At 37.5% G+C, this 21363-nt stretch overlaps 2 protein-coding genes across 3 annotated transcripts in view; one reads left to right on the top strand and one right to left on the bottom strand.

Annotated features, from left to right (window-relative positions):
• slc43a2b (solute carrier family 43 member 2b) overlaps positions 1 to 21363 on the bottom strand; it is a 186837-nt gene that overhangs the window by 127945 nt on the left and 37529 nt on the right. The window lies entirely within an intron of this gene.
• mtus2a (microtubule associated tumor suppressor candidate 2a) overlaps positions 1 to 21363 on the top strand; it is a 43398-nt gene that overhangs the window by 3788 nt on the left and 18247 nt on the right. For both annotated transcript variants that reach the window (XM_056247765.1, XM_056247764.1), the window contains exon 3: positions 11365 to 11571. In XM_056247765.1, the coding sequence (XP_056103740.1) occupies positions 11365 to 11571 (207 nt within the window). The remainder of the gene's footprint in view (positions 1 to 11364; positions 11572 to 21363) is intronic.

Below are 21363 nucleotides of genomic sequence, written 5' to 3'. Positions count from 1 at the left end.
CATTCTTTGAATCATCTATATTTTACACATTGAATAGGTTCTCTCTCTTATGATATCTGTTAGGGATCAATGACTATTAAAATTTCCACAACAAATTCCCGCTTTTTATCATTCTGATTACCCATAATCATAACAATAAACAATAAGACAAATTCTAAGTCATATCATCACACTTATACTCTCCATCTCTGATTTTTGCATAAATGATCACTCTCCTTGAACCTGTGAAGAAAAGTTTAGAATGAAGAAGCATAAGGCTGTTTTTGTGGGGGAAAGGCCCCGTAATATTTTAGCTAGCAAGTAAACATTTTTACGGTGCCGGGCTAAGCGAGAAATCTCTGTTCCTGCGCTCCTGTAAACAGACCCTCAGTCACGCCAGTAAGGAAAAAGGTAGTTATAACATAGTAAGGAAACAAACAGAAAAACTATAATAAAAAATCCCTCAGTTTCAACCCCTATCTTTGTACGCCATCTCGTAACACGGATGACCGCTGCTTGTAACCTTCTTTAAATCTTTTGCCCTTAATCTTTCTCAGAAAATAAACAAATAGAAGAAAAACAAACAGAACATACATTTAACACATATCTCACTGTAGCTCCCGCTACATGTATCGTCACATAATTTTGTTCATCCTTGGGATAGACTGTCATTTTCACCAATTGAACAGACAGCATGTTTCACCTGTCACTGTAATCATATTCACCCATGAATAACAAAATTATTAGAATAACAATCCTAACTCCTATCATTAAGCCTTTTCCATTATTCTACGCCCATCTCCATATTTCACCTCGGTTTTCCTAACCATATTTTGTTCACTTCTAATTCAATTTTGTAAGCTCTATTTAATGCCATATTTAACAAAATCTAACCAGAGAAGTCTTATAATTTTATCCATTCTTCTAACCAATGCAGTTGTTCAATATTAACTCTAATATTTCCATTACGGACACAATCAATATATTTTCTACATTTACAATCAAATCAAGAACAACCTTGTTTGATTCAATCAAACAAAATCATCACAAAAACAGATTCTTCTGTTAAACTTAAACCATCAGTTGTGTTGATCATCTCGTTCGCCCCACGGACGTTCCGTGTTCTTTTACCTTTAACTTTTAATTCAAACATGCTGTGGTTCTACTTAATAAGCTTCAACAATTATCCCTATAATTTACATTAATTAATAGATCTTCTCTTCCCAAAAACATTTTCCTTAAATATTTCCTAATGAATAAGTAACCAATCAAATCTTTTGATCTACTGTATATCAATACTAAGCCCTATTTTGATTTAATCAAATAAATCCTCAAAATAATCACAAAACGACATTCTTAAACCATTAGTTGGTTCACATCCTCCTCCAGGCGTGTTGATCATCTCGTTCGCCCCATGGACTATGGGATGATTGTGGCCTGTTGGTGTTGTCTAAGGTGAGAGGCTTGGACCCAGGTGACACACTGATCTCCTGAGATCACCACCGCACCCCCACTGGAATGAACCATTTCCTGCTTCCCGTCACCTGTGAATGGAGACCTTAAGTATTTTGTTAGTGACCGCTTGTCTTGCCGCTCGTCCCCTTTGGTGTGACCTGTGGATTCAACAATCTGAAACATTATCACCGGATAATTTCTTGCTCACTTAATAGCACTCAGTCCTTTTCCCCTGAAAAACACATATCCACTTTGCTTACGTTAACAAGTCAATATTCATACATTTGGAAACACAATCAGTTCAGCTTGATGCAATCCATCCTGACATTCTGTAAAAGGAAAATTTTAAGTTATGCGCTGCGCAGGTGTAGCACCTTTCTTCCACAATAATAACCCAGGCCAGGACAGTTAGCCAAATTCATCCATAATCCATAAATTCATCCTGTCTCCCAATCCTGCATGCTCTCTGTAAAGAGAAACAAATTTCGAGGTTATTGTCAGATAGTAAAGTACGTAGTTTCTTTTGTCTACTGTTCTCCCGTGTCCTTCGATGCCCTGGCGTTTCCTGTTGAAACAATCTTTGTTATTGGTGTGTGCAGCACACTCACAGACATAAATTTTGTTAGGCAGAAAAATGGCTTCTTTCAGGGCTTTTATCCAATTACCCCTAGTGTTCTCCCAACATTTATTCAGCAAATGTGAACCCCTTAATAAACCATATTTGGCAATTGTTATACCATCCCCCTTTTGATGCACGACACAACTCGAGCATCAATTTAACATAACATTTAACATAGTGTTTTTGATAAAGTTTGCCATCAACACTAATCCAAACATTGTCCTTCAGACAAATTTCCTCCAGACATCTTTCCCTGTCTCTGAAACAAAAATATTACATTCTTCACTTAAAGCCACAATCTCATCTTCTTCTCGCAGTATTTGAAGGGCAATGGCCCTGAGTCTCACAGCAAATCCCGCTTTTCAGGCCTGTTGTTTGGTCTCTCAAGTCAGTCATCTACAAACATTTCCAAAGTCATCAATTGTTTCTATCAGGTCAGGTCATGCTGTACAGACTTGGTCATTGTCAGTCAATCATTTCTCCCCCTTTGTTCACAATAATCATAAATGTGAGAGGCTCTCTTGATAATTTCATGTTGACTTAGCCAATATGTCACTTTGTTGTTTCCCTCAAATCTACAACATTTTCATTTATCTCAGCCCATGCCAGATGGTGATCTACAACTACACAATTCCAATTTACTTAAACTGATCTTCAAATCTACATTATGTATGACAAAAGTATTACTACCAGACAGAGCTTGATGGCCAATCAACTTAAAGCTTGTCCCATGTTCTGTATTGTCTTTTCATCAGAATTATCAGCTTCTTTAAAATTTGTCATTTGCCTTAACCCATCTGTAATGATAAACTCATTCCAGAGGTTAATGACGCAATATACACAGCATTCAGGCGGAATATTAGTGCCCCAAACTAATACATACAAGACATAAAGTGCTGTCACCATCACACACACTCGTACTAGACACACATATGTTAACTGTTCATTTTCAATATTCATTTTTCTTTATATTATTGCTAAAAGATTTAAATTTTAAATAAGATTTTAAACCTTTTCATTTTCCTGTAGCATCTACCTAATTTTACATGGTCTCCCAACCAGTTTCAAAGCATGTCTTGTTCATTATTCATTAGAATTTAACAAGTCAGCTGGGTTGTTTTGTTTCATTATCATTATTTTGCTTCAGCTTGCTCTAGCAGGCCGATAACAGAAAGACAGACACAGTTACCATCCCTTCCTCCAACTCAGGCAGTCTCTCTCACTATAAACAAATAATATTTCCCCCCCCCCAGCCTCCTAAGGCTGTAACTTAGACAAAATTTGTATTCATTACAATAACCTTTGACCATTCACCTTTGTTATCCAGACTTTTCTCAAATCTACAAAAGCTGTCTTCATCTTTAGCCACCACCATGTCTAACGACCTTCAAGAGTTAAAACTATGTTATAACATATTAGTTCAAAATCAACACTATGATTTTCCTTGCCCATAAGGCAACCAGTACATAAAAAAAAATGTATTACTGTCTCCACAACAACTAATGGGAATCACTTCATGGCCTCAGCTGGCTCTTGAAAGCCCACTCCTGTTCGCCCTTTATCTATAATCTCCATCAGGGTGTTTTCCCCTGGCATATTTGCAGACGCTTGTCACAATAAAAAAACAAGCCATACAACTAATGCGGTTTCTTCTGGCGAGTGGTAAATAGAGGAACTCGCATTTCCTGGGTCAGACCGCCGTGACTGTCCCTCACAGCGCATCTCACCTCTCAATGCTCTGCTGACCCCGGTGGCCTCCAGTAATCAGCGCTCAACTCTCATACCTTTCTCACATATAACACCTCCATCCCGGAGGCGCCCAATGTTCGTGACCCCCTGCGTTAGGCTGTCCCCTGGCCAGGAAGATCAAACCCGTCATTGAGTAGCCACTGTACACACTGGTGACCGCTCTTTCCCATCACAGGCTGTTTGCTTCAACAGAACTCAGCTGTTTTCTGGAGCTTAGGAAAGGCACGTTCAAGAGTCACCAGAGCCATTCGGATTGCCTAATAGTGTTCACATAGGGAGACAGATTAATAACAACAGTATTTAATCACTTAAATCCATTAACCATCTTAAAAGCAGAAACCTAGCTGCTTAGATTTATACTCAGTGAATTTAGATCACAACCGTACATTCAGTGTACTTCATCTGTAGCCGGAGCCATCGGTCCTGAATGGTGGAGACTAAATCAGACAAAGAAGTTACTGGTCCTAAAATAAGCTAATCAAAATGTCATCTCTATCTGTATTATTATTTTAAATACTTCTTTAAAGTCATTCAGTTTTACTTTTAAAACAAATTGCTCTCTAAATGGTTTCTTTTACCATCTCTGTGTCTATGATTCTTCAACTGACACACTGTGCTTTACACATTATCACAGATAACAGCTTTTAGCTGACTCATTGAATGAGAGAGACTCTGAGACTCTATTGGATGGTACACTGCTCTCTCATATACTTCTAACATCAAACATTTATCTATCATCTTTTAACTCTATCCCAGCTTAAGGCATCTTTGCCAGAAATTACATACGGTTTCAAATAAACATATTATTTATATTTGTCTTTTGCCCACCTCAGGGAATTTAGACATTACAAATTTTCCACTCAGATTGAGTCTGTTGCACTGGCAGTTTCAGGCACAGCACACATCAGATTTTAGATAAGCGAACTGTTCAATACAGCCAATAACAAACTTATCTTTTGAAAGCAAAACATCAGCTCTGTTCTTTTCATGGTCAACACTAGCAGGCCTTTTTTGTTTAATCAAATGCCTCTCTATACATTTTACATTTCGCGACTGTTAATCCTATAACACTGCTTCTGCTTATTTGTTCTTACATAAAGGTAATTATTCTAGTTCTCAATAACGTTTCACATTTCTCAATCTCAATTTTAGTTGTCAAGTTCTCAATTACCATAACTTAATATCTGACCTCAAAGTTTTCTCTTCTAGGAGTTTATCAGTCTCCAATCAGGATTCACACTAACTTTTACAAGGCTACTGCCTCTTTTGCAGTTATTATAAATCATCTTTGAGATCTGTCTCTCTATATTACCTGAACCCTTTTAAAAATGCTTAATTAAAACACAATTCTCCTTCTAGTTACCTTTACTATATTTTGCAACTCACATTTGTTGCAGTCATTCATTTTGCATCAACCTGTATTCAATTCACTTATAAAAATTACTATTATAGATCTTTTCTTCAAAAGGATTCACTTTAAGACTTCAATCTTTTGATCTTTTTTTTATATCTTATTTCTCAGACCAAAAATTGTCACTGTCGTCATTTAAACACTGATCTATTTTTAAACCAATATTATTACCAGAAATGTGTTGTCATTTTATCACATTTTTAAAACCCCTCTCGGTGGTAATTTACAGTTACCTACTAAATTGTCCTGATGACCACCATTAAAACACTCTCTGTCATCTAGTGAATTTGTTTCAGCCTCAACTTCAGCATCAGACACCTGTCCTTGACTATAGTTTGATCACTGTGAGCTTGCAAACGGCTCCAACTAACTGCACACTCTTGAAGCAGTGTGTGTCCCATTCAGGAATGTAAACAGAGCCACTGATAAGCAGTTCTCTGTATTCCTTTGACCATCCACCAATGGCGGATTCAAATCACAATAGCCAAATCATACTCTTTATCATTATTATTGGCAGAACATAATTTCATGAGCAGCACAGAAAATGCTCAAAATATTCGAATTTGTTTTCTGTCTTTACCTTAGTAATTTGGTATTATCATCAACAACACTAATTACAAGTACTGTTGCTGTTATCCCAGCTTATCTTTTACAAAACATCATCTGCAAATCTCTTCAAAGTGAGATCTTCAGAGCAGAGCTGTTTACAGCATTTGCTCTCTTCTGTCTCTCTATTTATTTATCTATTTATTTATTTTCCCGGACTGTTCAGTTACTCTTCATAAAGTGTAACAATTTGTACATCATTATTTTCATTACAACTGGTTTGAAGCCTTTTCCCTTCCATTACATGGTTAGTCTGCAGATTCAACTTAATATTATCATTATTGTCTCAGTCTTATCTCTACTGTTTCTCCAAAACAGATTATATTACTCAGTCCGTAAATTACACAGACAACCATTATAGCTACTTGCTTCAATACCCTTATTTTCTTAACATTAATAAAATAAAGCAGATATATCATCATTTCAATCATTATTTTATCAAAATCTAGAATTGTTCCCCATTCTGCTCAAAACATTCTTCATATCATGTTAATCCTTGTCAATCATACAATGCCTTATTTTATTCTAAAACTTTTCATATCATTTAAACAGTTAATTTGACTTCCATAAATTCTGTCAGACCATGTCTATTTTCATCACATATAGTTTTCTACTATATTTCTCCTTTCTTTTCCCTACATGCCAGTTCCTTCATTATCTAACCAGTACATGATTGTTTGAACAATCCCCACACACACATACCTCACTTACAGTTCCCTCTATTCCACACAGACAGCCTTATTGCTTCTTGCCACTTCAATCCTTGTCATATAAATTTAAGTTCTATAGACATCTAATGTCATGCATCCATTTACTGGATAAAGAAGTAAAAAACATTATTTCTCCTGGCAGTTCGACATTTTATCTTCAACTGAACAATCCATTATCTGTTCACATTTTTTACACACATGTTGAACGCAGCCACAACAACCTTTTGTCCCGCTGCCCTGTTCCACTGATTCTCGCACACTCTTAGTCTATTTGTGCTCAGTGTTCCCTCCCTGGGAAAATCATGGTATTTTCTCAGTTTTTTCAATATCTAAAACATACATTTTTTCCCCCATACTTTCCTAGTTCTACAGAAAACCGGTGTATCAAATTTCGCAAGCTTGCTTTTGAGACATCCCCATACTGGCTGCTTTCTGTTCTCTGTGGATTTCTCTTCAACGCGCGTTTTCTGTAATCTGTTTAGGCGTCCCTAACAAATCCGATTCTTTTCTTTTAACCCAAATCGGTCGGGTTGCACTATTAGTGCCCTCCTAATTATGGTTTACCAAAAAATTCTGGTTCCCCCTAATTAGCCTCAGCACCTAAAAACAATTTGCTCCGTCGTGGAACAACTAATTTTCAGGGTACCTATCTGTTTGAAATCTCTTGATCTGTTACAGTTCTCACTTAATCCCAGATTATTTATCTGCTTGAAATTTCTTGTTCTGTTACAGACCTCAATTAATCTCAGATTTTTCCCTCGTATCTGTTTGAAATTTCTTGATCTATATAGATCTCAATTAATCTCAGATTACGTACCACAGAAACAGCCTTCAGCCAATATGGTTCAATTTCACTCTTCTCCCCAATTAAACTGAATTTAATTAACTTACCCAAAAGAAAATAAATTGAACTGTCTCTTACCAGAGATGCTTCTGTTGCCACCTGCGGGTTCTTTAGATTCCAGTGGTCGATTCTCCCGGCCCTGATATCGGTCGGCCCCTCTCTCTCAAGTTTACGAGGTAGAGCTGGAACTTACTTAGTCCAGGTGGCCAAACACCGTCCGATCTCAGGTCCAGGAGGCACGTCCAAGGAATCCCACTTCTGACACCAAAACTGTTGTGGCAAAAATTCATCTCAAACAAACAAACATCACTGCGTAAGAGACACTCAGAGTCAAATTATATAAAATAGAAGTATTTATTCTTGCAAGAATAGGAGCAGTCTAATACACAGTTGTTACCCTGTGCAGAAGAGTGACACACCCCCAGACAGACTGAACTAGCTTTTATCTTAGTTTCAAGGCCTTCTTCCCCCCAGAGCCTTCCTCCCAGTAGTTTTCCATAGACGTCACTAGTTGGCCCATAAGCCCCCCTGCACCAAAATGGCCTTCTGACATCTAGGTCAGAGGTCCTTGTTCGTCTGTTCTCTGGAGTGTCTCCCTCTTCTGCCTCCCCAGGTACATAAACAGAATCTTCTCTCACTACAAGTGAGACACACATGTGACATTCTTTGAATCATCTATATTTTACACATTGAATAGGTTCTCTCTCTTATGATATCTGTTAGGGATCAATGACTATTAAAATTTCCACAACAGTAATTATTTCCCACTGGAGTTATAGATCATCTCACGTCACATAATTTTTCACACTCTCAAACAATGAAAACAATTGATTCTGGTCACTAGGCTCGGTCGACAAAAATCGGTCTTTGATTAAAATCTTCTTGGAAATTTTCTAATGCACTGAAGTAGCATAGCAAAGAATCTCTGATTGCTTATTAGGTTTTGTTACGTCCTTAGATTCCAATCAAAGAGCTGTCTATGGCGACCAGCAGAGTACCTTCTTTTGGCATTGTGCAATGTATTTTTTGTGTTTTTATTAACATGACATATGTCACAGTTATGTTCAGTTAGTTTGTTTTCAAGGACTTTCAGTTTCTGTTTCTGTTTTGTCACATTGCATTCCCTTGGTTGAGTTCCCGCCTGTCTTCCATCTCCATGGTCACACATCATTATTAGTTATATAATTTGGTTCAGCTGTGTTTAATTATCACCATTGTGTATATAAGGCTACGTTCACACTGCAGGCTGAAACGACCCAATTCCGATTTTTTTGCCTCTATGCGACCTGTATCTGATCTTTTCATGACAGTCTGAACGATACAGATTCGAATGCGACCCAGGCCACTTGGGTATGTGGTCCAAATCCGATATGTATCCGATCTTTTGAAATGCGACTTCAATCTGAACGGCCAGGTCACATGTATCCGACCCGCACATCATTGATATGCGACAAACGTCATAATTCTGCGTTGAAGGCGGGAATGAGAAGATTGTAATTGTGCTGGCTCTGTTGGGAAAATAACTTTAATATTGCTAAACGAGCTCCACTGTTGACATCCATGTGTAGCTACTTCCGCAAACAACAAGTGACGTCGTTGACCGTTCAGTAGCCTACTCTTCTGCGCATGCGGGTCACTTCTGGGTCATTTCACGTTCACGTTCACACAGGAGATCACAAAATGTCGCATTTAATTGGAAATGTGAACGGCCTTGCACAAAAATCGAATTTAAAAAAAAAATCGGAATTGAGCATTAAGCCCCTGCAGTGTGAACGTTCTTCCTGTTCACTCAGTGTTTGTCCGGTATTGTTCGTGTTTACGTTTACACGCTGTCTCGCTTGTTAGTTCTGAGTTATTTAAATAAACAAACCTTGTTGTTATTCGTGATCCTCTTCGTCTTCCTTGGTTACCCCGTGACAACATACAGTTTAGCAGCATTTCATTCTTCATTAATACAGTTAAGTGTTTATCACTGATGGCTTGTTAAAAGAGCTCTAGTAATGTATTCATGCATTGTAACACTCAGTAAGAAATCAATGAGTTCTTGAGCTTCAATCCATAATTATAAATTTACATACAAACACACACACGCGCGCGCGCGCACACACACATTCCTTTTCCTTTTTATTTATTCGTAACACTTTGAGAAAATGACTCCACTGTGGTGTTAAAGGGGCAGTTCACCCAAAAATTTCTCGTTGGCAGAATTTCCAAGCTTCCTTTTCCATACAGTAAAAATGAATGGGAACAGCAGTGGTCACCATTCACTTTCTTTGCGTGAAAAACAAACAAATAAATAAACATTGAAAATGCAAAATCAAAGCTATGATGGATGACTAATGATCTGGGCAATCCGGAAATATTGGGAAGTAGGAACAGGAAGGAATAAAGACGATTGATGGTGAAAAAAAATCTCAGAGAGAGAGAACAGGAACACATTTATCTTTAATGACCACAGCCCTCACTTGAAGCAGAAGCTGCCTGCAATTTCATTAAAGACCTTGATGGCCCGGGGTTGGGGTGGGAGGGGGCGCTGGGGGAAGCGATTGAGCCAGGGAAACTTTGATTAGAGATGAATGGATGAGGGGGTGCTTTGTTGTGTGCGTTTGCTTGAGTGTGTATGTGTGTGTTTTCATTTGTGAAGAATGCGTCTTTGAAGCATACTGCTGACACTGCAGTCTAATAAACGTCTGAGAATGCGACAGACAAAATGAGAAATGGTAGATTGTCATTTAGTATGCGCTACGGTTTGCTCCAATCACAGCGTCTTGGGAACAGGGAATTCGAGGTGCTTTATCTCCAAGAGCAGGAGGGGATCATTCTCTCCACCTGCCCCAAATTATGACCTTAGGTGGGAGGAGACTGCCAGTTCAAAGCAAGCCTGGAAGTGGGTCCCTAAATTCACCCTGCAGTAGCTCTTTGCATGTGCATATTTTTGTGCCACTTCCCTCTTCTTCTTGTGCTTCCTAAAATCATATTTTTTTATTTGACAGCAGGACAGTTCCCATGGTGCCAGCAATAAGAGGTATCTGATATGAAGACCTACAGTGCAAAGAGCTGAGAGCGGGGAAAAAAAGATAATGATCCTTATTAATTGCATGTAAACAGATTTAATCATCTTTACTGGTGTAAAAATAAGCAAATAGGGTTTAGAAAATCCACTACTCTATTCAATTGAGGCCATTATTAAGCACTGATATCACAATCATGTGTGCACAACTGATTTTAGAGGAATCAATGGCCTCTTTAACAACTGGCCTCCTGGACTAATTAAAAAAGAAAGGGCTTCTGCTGGAGACCTGCAAACTCCTGTTAGGCACCAGACACTGTCCAATCAGAACCACACAATTGCAAGTACATCCAGAAACACACTTTTATTGCACATAATTAATAGATTAATGAAATTCTTAAGAATTTATATTAAAGCTTTTTGAGCTCATATAGGGGCTTTATGACATGTTTTGGCAAACATTTTATATTAAATTAGACTCCCTCAATGGATGAGAAATGTGACTCATCGCCCTTCTCCATGTGAATATTACAGTGATATATATGTTGATGAATGGCCAGTCATGCTGTGGGCAGAGGAGGCAGACAGCCGCCAACCTCTTTATGATTCTTTCAGGAGTTTTTTAAAGCGATTTTTACCTCTCATCAGAGAGAGGCTGTAAAACACCACAGTCTCTCTCTCTATCCTACTGTGAGTATCTTTAAAGCCAGTCTGCCTAGAAATAGTTCATTTTAGGACACAACACTCACTTTCTTTTTTTCTTGTGTTTTCTGAATTTCTTTTCCTGCGTCTGTTTCTCAGTTGCGACAGTCATGTGATGATGTACCAACAGAAAACATTTCTATGCCTCATTTTGTCACACCATTATAAGAATATGTTGACCTCCATGGACTGAAAAAAGCAGTATGTGGTGGTTTTTATTTCCTAGAACTCTCTTTTTCAGTGAATTTGAGTACTAATCATAGTCTTATTCACCCTCAGATCAGAGAAAGACGGTGGCGACTGGGTTAGCTGCTAAATCCTTCCTGCCGAAGCCAGCTCAGACTGGCCTCCGTCCTCCTGGATACTCGCGCCTCCCGCCGGCTCGCCTGGCTGCCTTTGGGTTTGTTCGGAGCTCTAGTGTCTCCTCCGTGTCCAGTAACCACTCGACCGACAGCACACGGAGTGACCCCTGCCGACCCGCCTTCCGTGAGTTACTGAAACACAAACACTATGACACACTATAAATGTAGATTTGTCCAGTGGGACCTGACAATCTGAAACCACATTAAAAATATGTGTTAATGTTTTTGAAAAAAGCACACAGAGGCTGCAATATTTGGGGCTAAATAAACATTTCTTATTATTACAAATGTTGAAATGAGTTGTGCTGCTTAATATTTTTCAAAACTGTGAATATTTTTTGTGAATACCATTTTTCTGTAATTGTTTGATGAATAGAAAGTTCAAAAGAACATCATTTATTTTAAATAAAAATAGTTTGTAACATTATGAATGTTTTACAGTCACTTTTGATCGATTATTAAGTGGGTATAAGTATTAATTTCTTTCAAGAATAAAATAAAATCTTGCGGACACCAAACATTTGAACGGTAGTGTATGAAAATCTTTGACACTTACCATGTGAAAGGCTTTGTACAAAAGGTCAGTTGTCTTTGAAGCAAAATGAATTACGAAATTCACGTTAATATTTCACTTTTTAAAATAGAAAAATGCTAAACTAAAGCATTTTCAATTGAGGTCTCAGACTTTTAGACCCCACTAAACACCTATACACACTACAATTTAAGATGCCATCTAAAGTACTTGTAGCTAAGTGCATTGTTATGTGAGATCCCTGAGGTACAGTTTACATAAAAGCATAATGCTCCACTTTTTAGAGTTAATTATAATGCAATTTGCATCATTTTATTAACTCTACCTACAAGCAGTGTGCAGATCCCCTTTCATTTACATATTCTGCTCATAACTGTGTGCTCTAACATGGAATCATGGGATATTAAGCGTAGCAGACCAAAAAACACAAAAAAGTTGAGTATTTGTTTTACAAAATCAGACTTTTCTTTAGTTGGCCTTTGTTTTAGGTCACAGAAGAAACTTTGTGTTTGATCCGAGTGGGCTTCTTTCATAACTAGCTCCGTGAGTCAACATGAAAGATCCACAGTATGATCAGAGCCTGCTGAAGTAGATTCCAGTCTGCTTTTAAAGGGGGCCGTCTTTGAAAATTGGCATCTGCGTGCGGCGCCGCATGTGTTTTTAATGCGACCTACATAAGTGATGTTGGCCGGGCTTCTCCCGGTAACAGTTGACGTAGCTGCAGATTCAGGCATCTGGAGTTACATGCGTCACTGGATGAGTTATGTCATCAGGTCTTTTTATCCTGGAATCACTTGGGAAGAGGAATCCCTCAGCGTTCACAGTCCTGTTTGTATGGAGCAAAAAGATGCACAAGAGAAATACTGAGAAAATTAAAGTGGGAAGGTGTGTTACAGTGGCCCCAAACACTATTTTGTAGACAGGAGCCCTGAAAAACATTCATTTTAAAGACAGACAGCACACTTTTGAAGTTTGTTTAAAATTATAAAACAGATCAAATATTTTATTAAAAGAATTAACAAATAGGATGTCTTCGTATTTTCATGTAAAACGAAATAAAGGCCAGTTAAAAATGCATTAAAGGGATAGTTCACCCAAAAAGGAAAATACTGTCATCATTTACTCACCCTCATGTCGTTCCAAACCTGTATACATTTCTTTGTTCTGCTGAACACAAAGGAAGATATTTTGAAGAATGGAAGTCAATGGTGCCCCAATGCGGTCTGGTTTCAAACTTTTTTCAAAATATCTTCCTTTATGTTCAGCAGGACAAAGATATTTATACGGGTGACTAGATGATGATATCATTTTTGGGTGAACTATCCTTTTAAGTGATTTCTGAGAAACCTTGATGAAACTGGATTGGACCGAACACCACAACACACTTGTAGCCAATCAGCAGTAGGGGGCGTATACACTCATGATGGGGGTGGAGAGCGAGTGTGCTGCTGGCAACTCTTGCTTGTGTATGTAATGCATGTACCTTGTCGTTCATTCGCCATCTTTGCTTTATTTTTCGCAACGCATTATCTTGCTTCGCTTCGGCTATGATAAAGAGACATCAACTCTTGCATTGTGTGTTCATGCATTTTGAAGGAGCAATGAAGGGAGGGGTGTGTTTGTTTGGGTTGGTTCTCAGAAATTGCTTACTGCACCTTTCAGATTTAGTTTTTGTATTTTTAGTACTTCAGTTATTTCAATTAGTTGCCAAGGCAACATGTCTAATTTTCATGTAATATTTATATTTTATTTTATTTCAGCTCTATTTCATGTACTGGAACTGTTTTTAATAGTTTCCGTTTTAGTGGTAGCATTGCAGTTGGTGCAGATTCAACTTTGTTTGATATAAACCGAACAGCATGCAGACATTATTAAGTGTCCAAATACTTTTTTTAGGCCACTTCAGATGTAATTGGGGTCGTTACAAACAGTGTTTTGTATCTGCAAAATGTCTAACATCATTTCTCTCACCATAGTCATGTCCTGACATAATGTGTGTCTGTTATGTTAGAACTCATTACTGAAATTTCCATAGCGAAGTTTATTATTCCTTGTTGAAATTAGGGCTATGATCCACCCAGGGTGTGCATAATATTTAGCAGCCGATGCTTATTGCATACATTCAATGTGTGTACGTATGAGATCTATTTATAGTCATTGTATTTTCACATTCCTTCAACACTATTTAATACGTAAGTCAGAGGTGCAAATTAGTGTCTCTCTCTCTCTCTCTCTCTCTCTCTCTCTCTCTCTCTCTGAAGTGTTGAATGTGTTACAGGGCTGATTGCTGATCTGATGGTGTTTCGAGTGCATATTGACTTTCTGGAGGCCTAGAACAAACACAAAAAGCAGTCAAACACTAGATAAAATGAATAATCTTTAGCTGTCACTGAGAATATGGCTATTGTTAGCAGATATTAATGATTTTTAGGTATGTAAATAGTACTGTGGAATCTTATGGCACAAGTGTATGAACCTTTACCCCCTGAGAGCATCCTTGTGTTATGACCACCTGTCCTAGGTAAACAAGGGCATTTGCTGGTCGTGTGTGTTGTACTCAATGTCTTTTGTAATGACCGACTGTTGCTTTAGGCTTGGTGGCCAATCGGTGTGAAATATTGACCTAGGATTCCTGTAGATACCAGAGACCTCCCTGCGGGACTGGACGTCACATACAGTTGATCGATTTCTCAGGTCTGAACGATTGAGTTTGGTCCACTTGTAACTGGCTAAATTGGAGAATGTGAATGATGACGGCAAATCCTAGACTTATTAAGCTGTCATTAGTGTTTGAGAAGCCGGATAGATAGAGCAGCAAGTCAATGTTTGCCTCTCATTTTCAACCTTGTGTAGATTAAAAGGTTATGCTTTTCCATACATTGAAAGGGAATGGGAACTGGGGCGGTTAAACTCTAAAAATTACAAATTGGCGTAACGAATGTCCCATAAAAGTAGTTCATACGAGTTGTGCACTATATTCCAAATGACTGAACCCACAGGATAGCTGTGTATGAGGAATAAAGTGAAGTCTAAGTGTTTATTTAGTTAAAATCGTAGCTTCTGTCATAGTTTAAGGACGCAAATGAGATTTGTGAGCTGCAGTGGCAGTTATTTTACTTGTATACTATTATAGTATTAAATAATATTTTGAAATAGTTGTTGTTCTACATTTTCTTTTTCATTTTAGTTTGTCATTTGGTTTTTGTTATTTTTATTAGTTTATATATATATATTCTGTGTGTGTATATATATATATATATATATATATATATATATATATATACAGTAGCTTTGATCTGTTTGTATTTGTTTTTAGTTCTTTAGTTTAGTAATTTAAGTTTTTTTTAAGTTAAAAATTTTCAGCTAATATTTATATTTGATTTTATTTCAGTTTTGTTTTAATTACCAACAAATATATAGTTTTAATAGTTTTAGTTTTAGTTAAAATAACACTGTGGCAGAAAGGAAGATTTTCATTAAAATGCATTAAATTACACATTTGCTTTATTCTTTATGTAAAGCTATATCGTATGACTGCAGAAGACTTGGAATATATAGCTCATAATGGGCTACTTTAATGAATTTTAGAAATCAACCGTATCAGACCCCATTCACTTTCGTTGTATGGAAAAGTGTTGCACATCCCATTGTGTTCCACAGAAGAAAGAAACTCTTGGGGTTTGGAACGATGTGTGGGTTAGTAAATAACAACAGAATTTTCTTTTTTGGGTGAACCATCCCTTTAAGAAGAAGTGAACGATTATATCTAACACCGGTAGTTGTAAATGAATTTAGCTAAAGAACCAAATGAAACAACAATTAATTGATAATTATACACATGAATCTATCTTTGTCTCTGTCTGTCTATGTCCTCTATGTCTCAGTAGGGGAGTGAATAGCTTTAGCGGGCTGATATTAGCCACTGCGCTGAAAGGCAACACTCCGTTTGAAGCTGTTGGCTTCTGACTGTGAGCTTCTGAGAATCCCAGCATCGTCTGACCTTAACAAAGACCCAGACAGAGTTTCTTTATATAGAGACATCACAGCCCCACCTTCACTCTCAGAGAGAGAGAGCGCAATAAAAGATGCAATTTTTCAGCGATTTCAAATATCACACATCTCATCCCTCTCTCCGGCTGGGGCAACATACCCTATTCTTTATCCTTTTTTTTTTATATCTGTCTGAGTGTAATTTATCTTTGGATATTGCTAACTGTCAGTTTGTTGGTGTGAGCTCCCAGCTTGCATGCAGCATTGATGGATGTGATCACATGCCGCAGCCTGTCGGGAACATGCCAAATTCTCTTAATTCTTGCGTTTTCTTCTTCCTCTCAGTTCATTGTCTATTGGGGTTTCTTCAGTGACATTCGCTCCATGAACATGACTGGTCTCTGGGATATTTCAGATCTCCACAAGTAAAATCATCAAGAGTCTGAAATTCAAAGTTGTTCTAGTTTTGATGCTTGTATAAAATAGATTTCATACAGTGTGCAGTAACACTTTTAACTGGAAGCACACTAACAACTTGAACATATCAGATGTGACCTTTTCCTGTAACAACAAAGTAAAGTACACACCGATGAGATTACGGGAACACACACATTCACAAACACACATGCCTACACTACAACACAAAGACAATGACCTTCAGTCAAGGTGATGCTGCTTTCATTGATTTTCATTCTTAGATGTGTTTTGTTTGTATGTGTAGGTCTAAAGGTTCTGTAAAGATATTGGTCTTGCCCACCCTTGTTTCCATGGAAAGGGTTAGGGGTCTGTTCTAATGTTCTATACACTAAGTATGAGCAACTACAGAATATTACCAACAGCGATACTTGCTTCATAACTAAATAACTGCCTTTTATTCTTGACACTCCACCTTTATGTCCAAGAGAGAACTGGTCTCTCTTATGGTCTGTTTAGAAGGGTTTTGGGCAATTGTTTCAATCCAATAGGATTTAACATCAAAATGTAACATCTAATGTTAAAATGTTTTCAATGCAATCTTCTCCCTTTAAATACTTTGGTGAGTTGCAAGAATAATTTATGCAATTTTATATTATTTATTTGAAAGAATTAGTAAAGCAGTTTCATGTCTATCATTGCATTGTTCAACTGGTCAAGGTTGATATGGGATTTAGAAAGTAATTAGTAATACGTAATACAATACTTTTAAAGAGAGCAATTAGTACAGTAATCACACTGTTGAATATGTGATTAGTAGCTAGTAATTAATTACTTTTTTAGAGTAACTTACCCAACACTGACTATATACTCAATTTGAGTTACAAAACATCCAGCTCCCTGGACAGATATTAATCTGGGAACAATCTCTGAGGAAAACATGTGTGAATATTGTCTGAGATCAGCATTGTGTTCTGCACTTGGGAACTTGCACCACTTACACAGCTGTTGAGAAGTGAGAGAAGAGAAAATAAAAGGGGAAAAAATCAGTACAACAACAACAAAAATTTATTTCGGTCCTCAGTACTGAAGTTAATACCTGTTTTCATAGTGGAATATCTACTACCTGATTCGATTGATTTGCAATACACTAGGCATCCACTGCTGAACAACTCTGCCAAGTGAACTACTTTCTTACGTCTAGTTGACTTCTTTTTTGTAATACACACTGCATTGTGCACACTACCTTATTTCTGTCATGACAACTCTCTGGAGATTGGTATGGTAATAGAGGTTGGCTTAATTTGTTCATCAAATACATATTTCCTTCAGTTATTTTCATGCTTAATTAAGCCAGCTAAAATGCATTGTATGAGCTTCTGTTACTTTCACTCTTCATTATATTGCTCTATCATATTTTATTTTTCATTTAATAGTACAGCACATATTTAGAGCTGCTCCAGCAGGGCTCAGTGCTGAGGATTGGGTCAGTGGTACAAATGTTTAGACAATATCAATTCTTTATTCCAATTTTGATACAACAAAAACTACAGTAATACTGTAAAAAAAATACTGCATATTCATTACCGAATAAATTAAATATAGATGGATCAAGTATAGTTACAAATATAGATACATTTACAAAAGGTAGCCTATTTAGTCAAGAGCAGTGAGTAATTTATTTGTCCTTTGTTTGATTAACATTAAAATACAGCAGCAGCTTTATTAGACTGCTGCCCCTTTAAAACCGAACGCACGGACCACATTTAAATATACTGTCTATGTTCACTTGAATTCGTCAGTACAAGTAAGAGACGTGATTGAAAGACAATTCAATTCAGTAATCGCGCGCTGAGACACTGGTTTTCGGGGCGCGCGCTTTGAATGTTTGCGTTCATGGAACTCCTTGACTTGCACAGTATGCACACGTCCTGTAATAATGTAGGGAATCACTCGTTTTACATAAATCATTAGGTAACAGTTCATGTTTTACTTACATATACGATTTAGTTTTAATCCAAATGACAAGTGCTGAGTGAACGATCAGCAATCAAGAGCATTCAACAGAAGCTCTCTCTCCCTCTCTTTCGCCAGTAAACGTAAATAATAAGCTACATCATGCCTCGTTTTACTTTCTTAGCCATTGACATCCGACTAAACTACAAACTTTCCACTGACGTCTGTTAAAAAATGATGCGCTCGACCAACTCCCGCGTGCTGCTGCGCGCTCAATCCACTGTGCATTTTTCTCTTATCAGCTCGCGCACCACAGCTATGTGTTACTATATTTCGTTTAATATTCCACTAATAACATTTACTTCACAGACAGCCTTCTTTTTTATCCCCATTATACGTTGTCCGTGTTTCTTTGTCTGGACACAAGTGTACAAACGCTGCCTGGTATCGGTTGCTGATATATCTGCATTTTAGAGTATGAGTATGAGCTCAGTATCGGACCCGATACCGATACTGGTAACGGTATCGGTGAAATCTCTACTGGCTGGTTATGTTCTTGCTAAAATTTTTATTTTGGATCATTGTGAACCCAAAAAAGTTACGGAATGCAGCTTTAAAATGATTGTATATTTATTTTAAAACATTTCCATATAGCTATGATTAATGATTTAGTTTTGTTTTTAGTTTTTGTAATTTAAGTAACTCAAACTAATGTTTTTAGTTAGATGCCAGGGCCGCATTTCTAATTTTCACTTCATATTTTCATCTAATATTTATATTATAACAAATATAATATAATATAATTGAGATATAATAATTACTATTATATTATTTTAGAGATTAGCACAAATACTCCAGAAAAAGTATAGTTTATAAAAGTAAATCGTCCAAGCACAATTTGCATACTATTTAAATGTACCATACTATAATTTAGGATGTGCTATTCTAATCTCACATATTATTAAGGACAAGGAATACACGTCTCATATTGTAAAACTACATAGTATGTAATTTAAACAATTCTCATTCACTGCACTACACACTATCTAGAGCACACTTTTCATGTAGTCTGAAAAGAAAAAAAACATGGAAGAACAGGATAGAAAAAGAGTTGGAAAAGAGGAAAGGGAGCGACAGTATAAGGTGTTATAGAAAGTGAGGAGAGGTGGAGAGGGGGAGGTGTGAGAGCACAGATGCCATCGCTCCAGCCCATCTCTGACTCATGCACACTGCTGAGAACAGATGGTTCACCACAGCGTACATGCACACTCACACGCACAGGAAACATTCTCACACACTAAACATAAATACGCTTTCACTATAGGTTTGTTGCTCTAGATTGCTTGAAGTTTTTGTCTCATTGGTATGTTTTATAAGTATGCTTCTAAATCCCACATCTCTCTGTCTGTCAGATTTGACGGTGGGCAGTCTGTTCTCTGGGTAAGCTATGCTGACACACTCACCAAACCGCTGAGCTCTGGATGATCCTACTGCGCAGAGAGATGCTAATGAACTTTTTCTCTATTTTTACCCCTAAGGACTGTCTGTTTCCTCCTGCCTTCACAATCTCAGCTGTACAGTGTAAAGACTAGTTCTGATTCTAATGTATGGCCTAGCACTAGCAAGTCATGCATATATCATAAGCATTACTCTTAAATATTAAAATGACAACATGATGATTTTGAATGACATTACATGTGCCAGCCTGCATTAGCACTGACCTGCTCGCTTCTTATCGATAACCACATAGGAGCCTGATTACCTCACATGTCTTGATCCCATTCTCTCTATTTCCCTGAAAGCTTTTACAGGATTTTTTCTGTGGATGAAGATTCAAACCAGGCTTTTCTTCCTCAAAATCCCAAGCCATCTCTAGCTCTCTGTTTCAGCTAATTTCCGTTTCCATTATCCTTCTTAAGCCTCCCAGAGAGAGTGCGTTTCTCAGAGTGCTGCCAGGCCTGTTTTTTATCTTCTACTATTCCAATACCTCCATTTTTTTCCCTCTTTCTTAGTTTAAAAACATTAATGTTTAATGTTGTATCATGTTCAGCTTGATATATTGCGTTATGAGTAGTTATAGATAATACACATGTAAAAAGTATCTTCTCAGACTCTATCAATCGTTAAAAAAGGACAGAAATACCTAATCAGGTAGTGCGTACATACAGGGGTGTCCAACTGGGGGTTTGCAATTTTTAGTGGATCCATGATTGTGATTCAGGGGGTCGACCAATTATTGTTTGATCTCTTTTTTGAACTGAATAAGGTTCAAGAAGACCCCTGTGCCAGTATGTTAGTGCACACTACACAGGTGTACTACTAGTTTTGTATCTAGTGCACAATGTGATCGTGTTTTACTGCACACCACTTTGTTCAGATTTCCTGCTGTACTATGCTGCCTTGTGCACACTAATGTATTCTGCACACTACTTTTTGTACATTATTGCACATAATGTTCTGATGTTTTAGTCCACCCTTAATGACAGATAATAGTGTGGGACAAAAGTGCACACTGATTAACGTGGTATTGTTTCATTGAACACCATTTTGTGATTTCGTACTGTACGCTACCTAGTGCACACTACGTTTTGTACTATGGTACGATGTTGAACATACTAAATACTTTATTTCGATAGTCCACTTTAGACAATCTACTAACTATTAGTAACTTTGCAACTACATGTCAACTACCAGTCATTAGAGTATTTGTAGACTGTCTAGTCCATATTACATAATGTCCAAATGTTTTAGTGCACACTACCTAAAATACTATTTTGGTGTTTGTTTTGGCCCATTGGTCCACTTCCTGCAAGCAGTGCTGAGCCGTGAATCAGTATTCCACAGGTCCGTTTGGTATTAGTATTGGAGTGGCACCCATCCTACCATGTGGCTGTGAGTGGAGGGGTTTCATTTGCATAATGTTTACTTCCAGGCATCCTCAGGAGCACCTCTGATGCTCTGTGCTTAATAATGCATCGCAAGCGCCATCTCTTAATAGGTCACTGCTGTGTTCACCGGGCCGGA

The sequence above is a fragment of the Rhinichthys klamathensis genome, unplaced genomic scaffold, assembly GCF_029890125.1.
Source record: "Rhinichthys klamathensis goyatoka isolate OS25496 unplaced genomic scaffold, OSU_Roscu_1.1 h1tg000050l_1, whole genome shotgun sequence".
NCBI classification, from domain to species: domain Eukaryota; kingdom Metazoa; phylum Chordata; class Actinopteri; order Cypriniformes; family Leuciscidae; genus Rhinichthys; species Rhinichthys klamathensis.
Note: the sequence above shows the minus strand (reverse complement) of the source record. Positions and strands in the feature narration are given on the sequence as shown.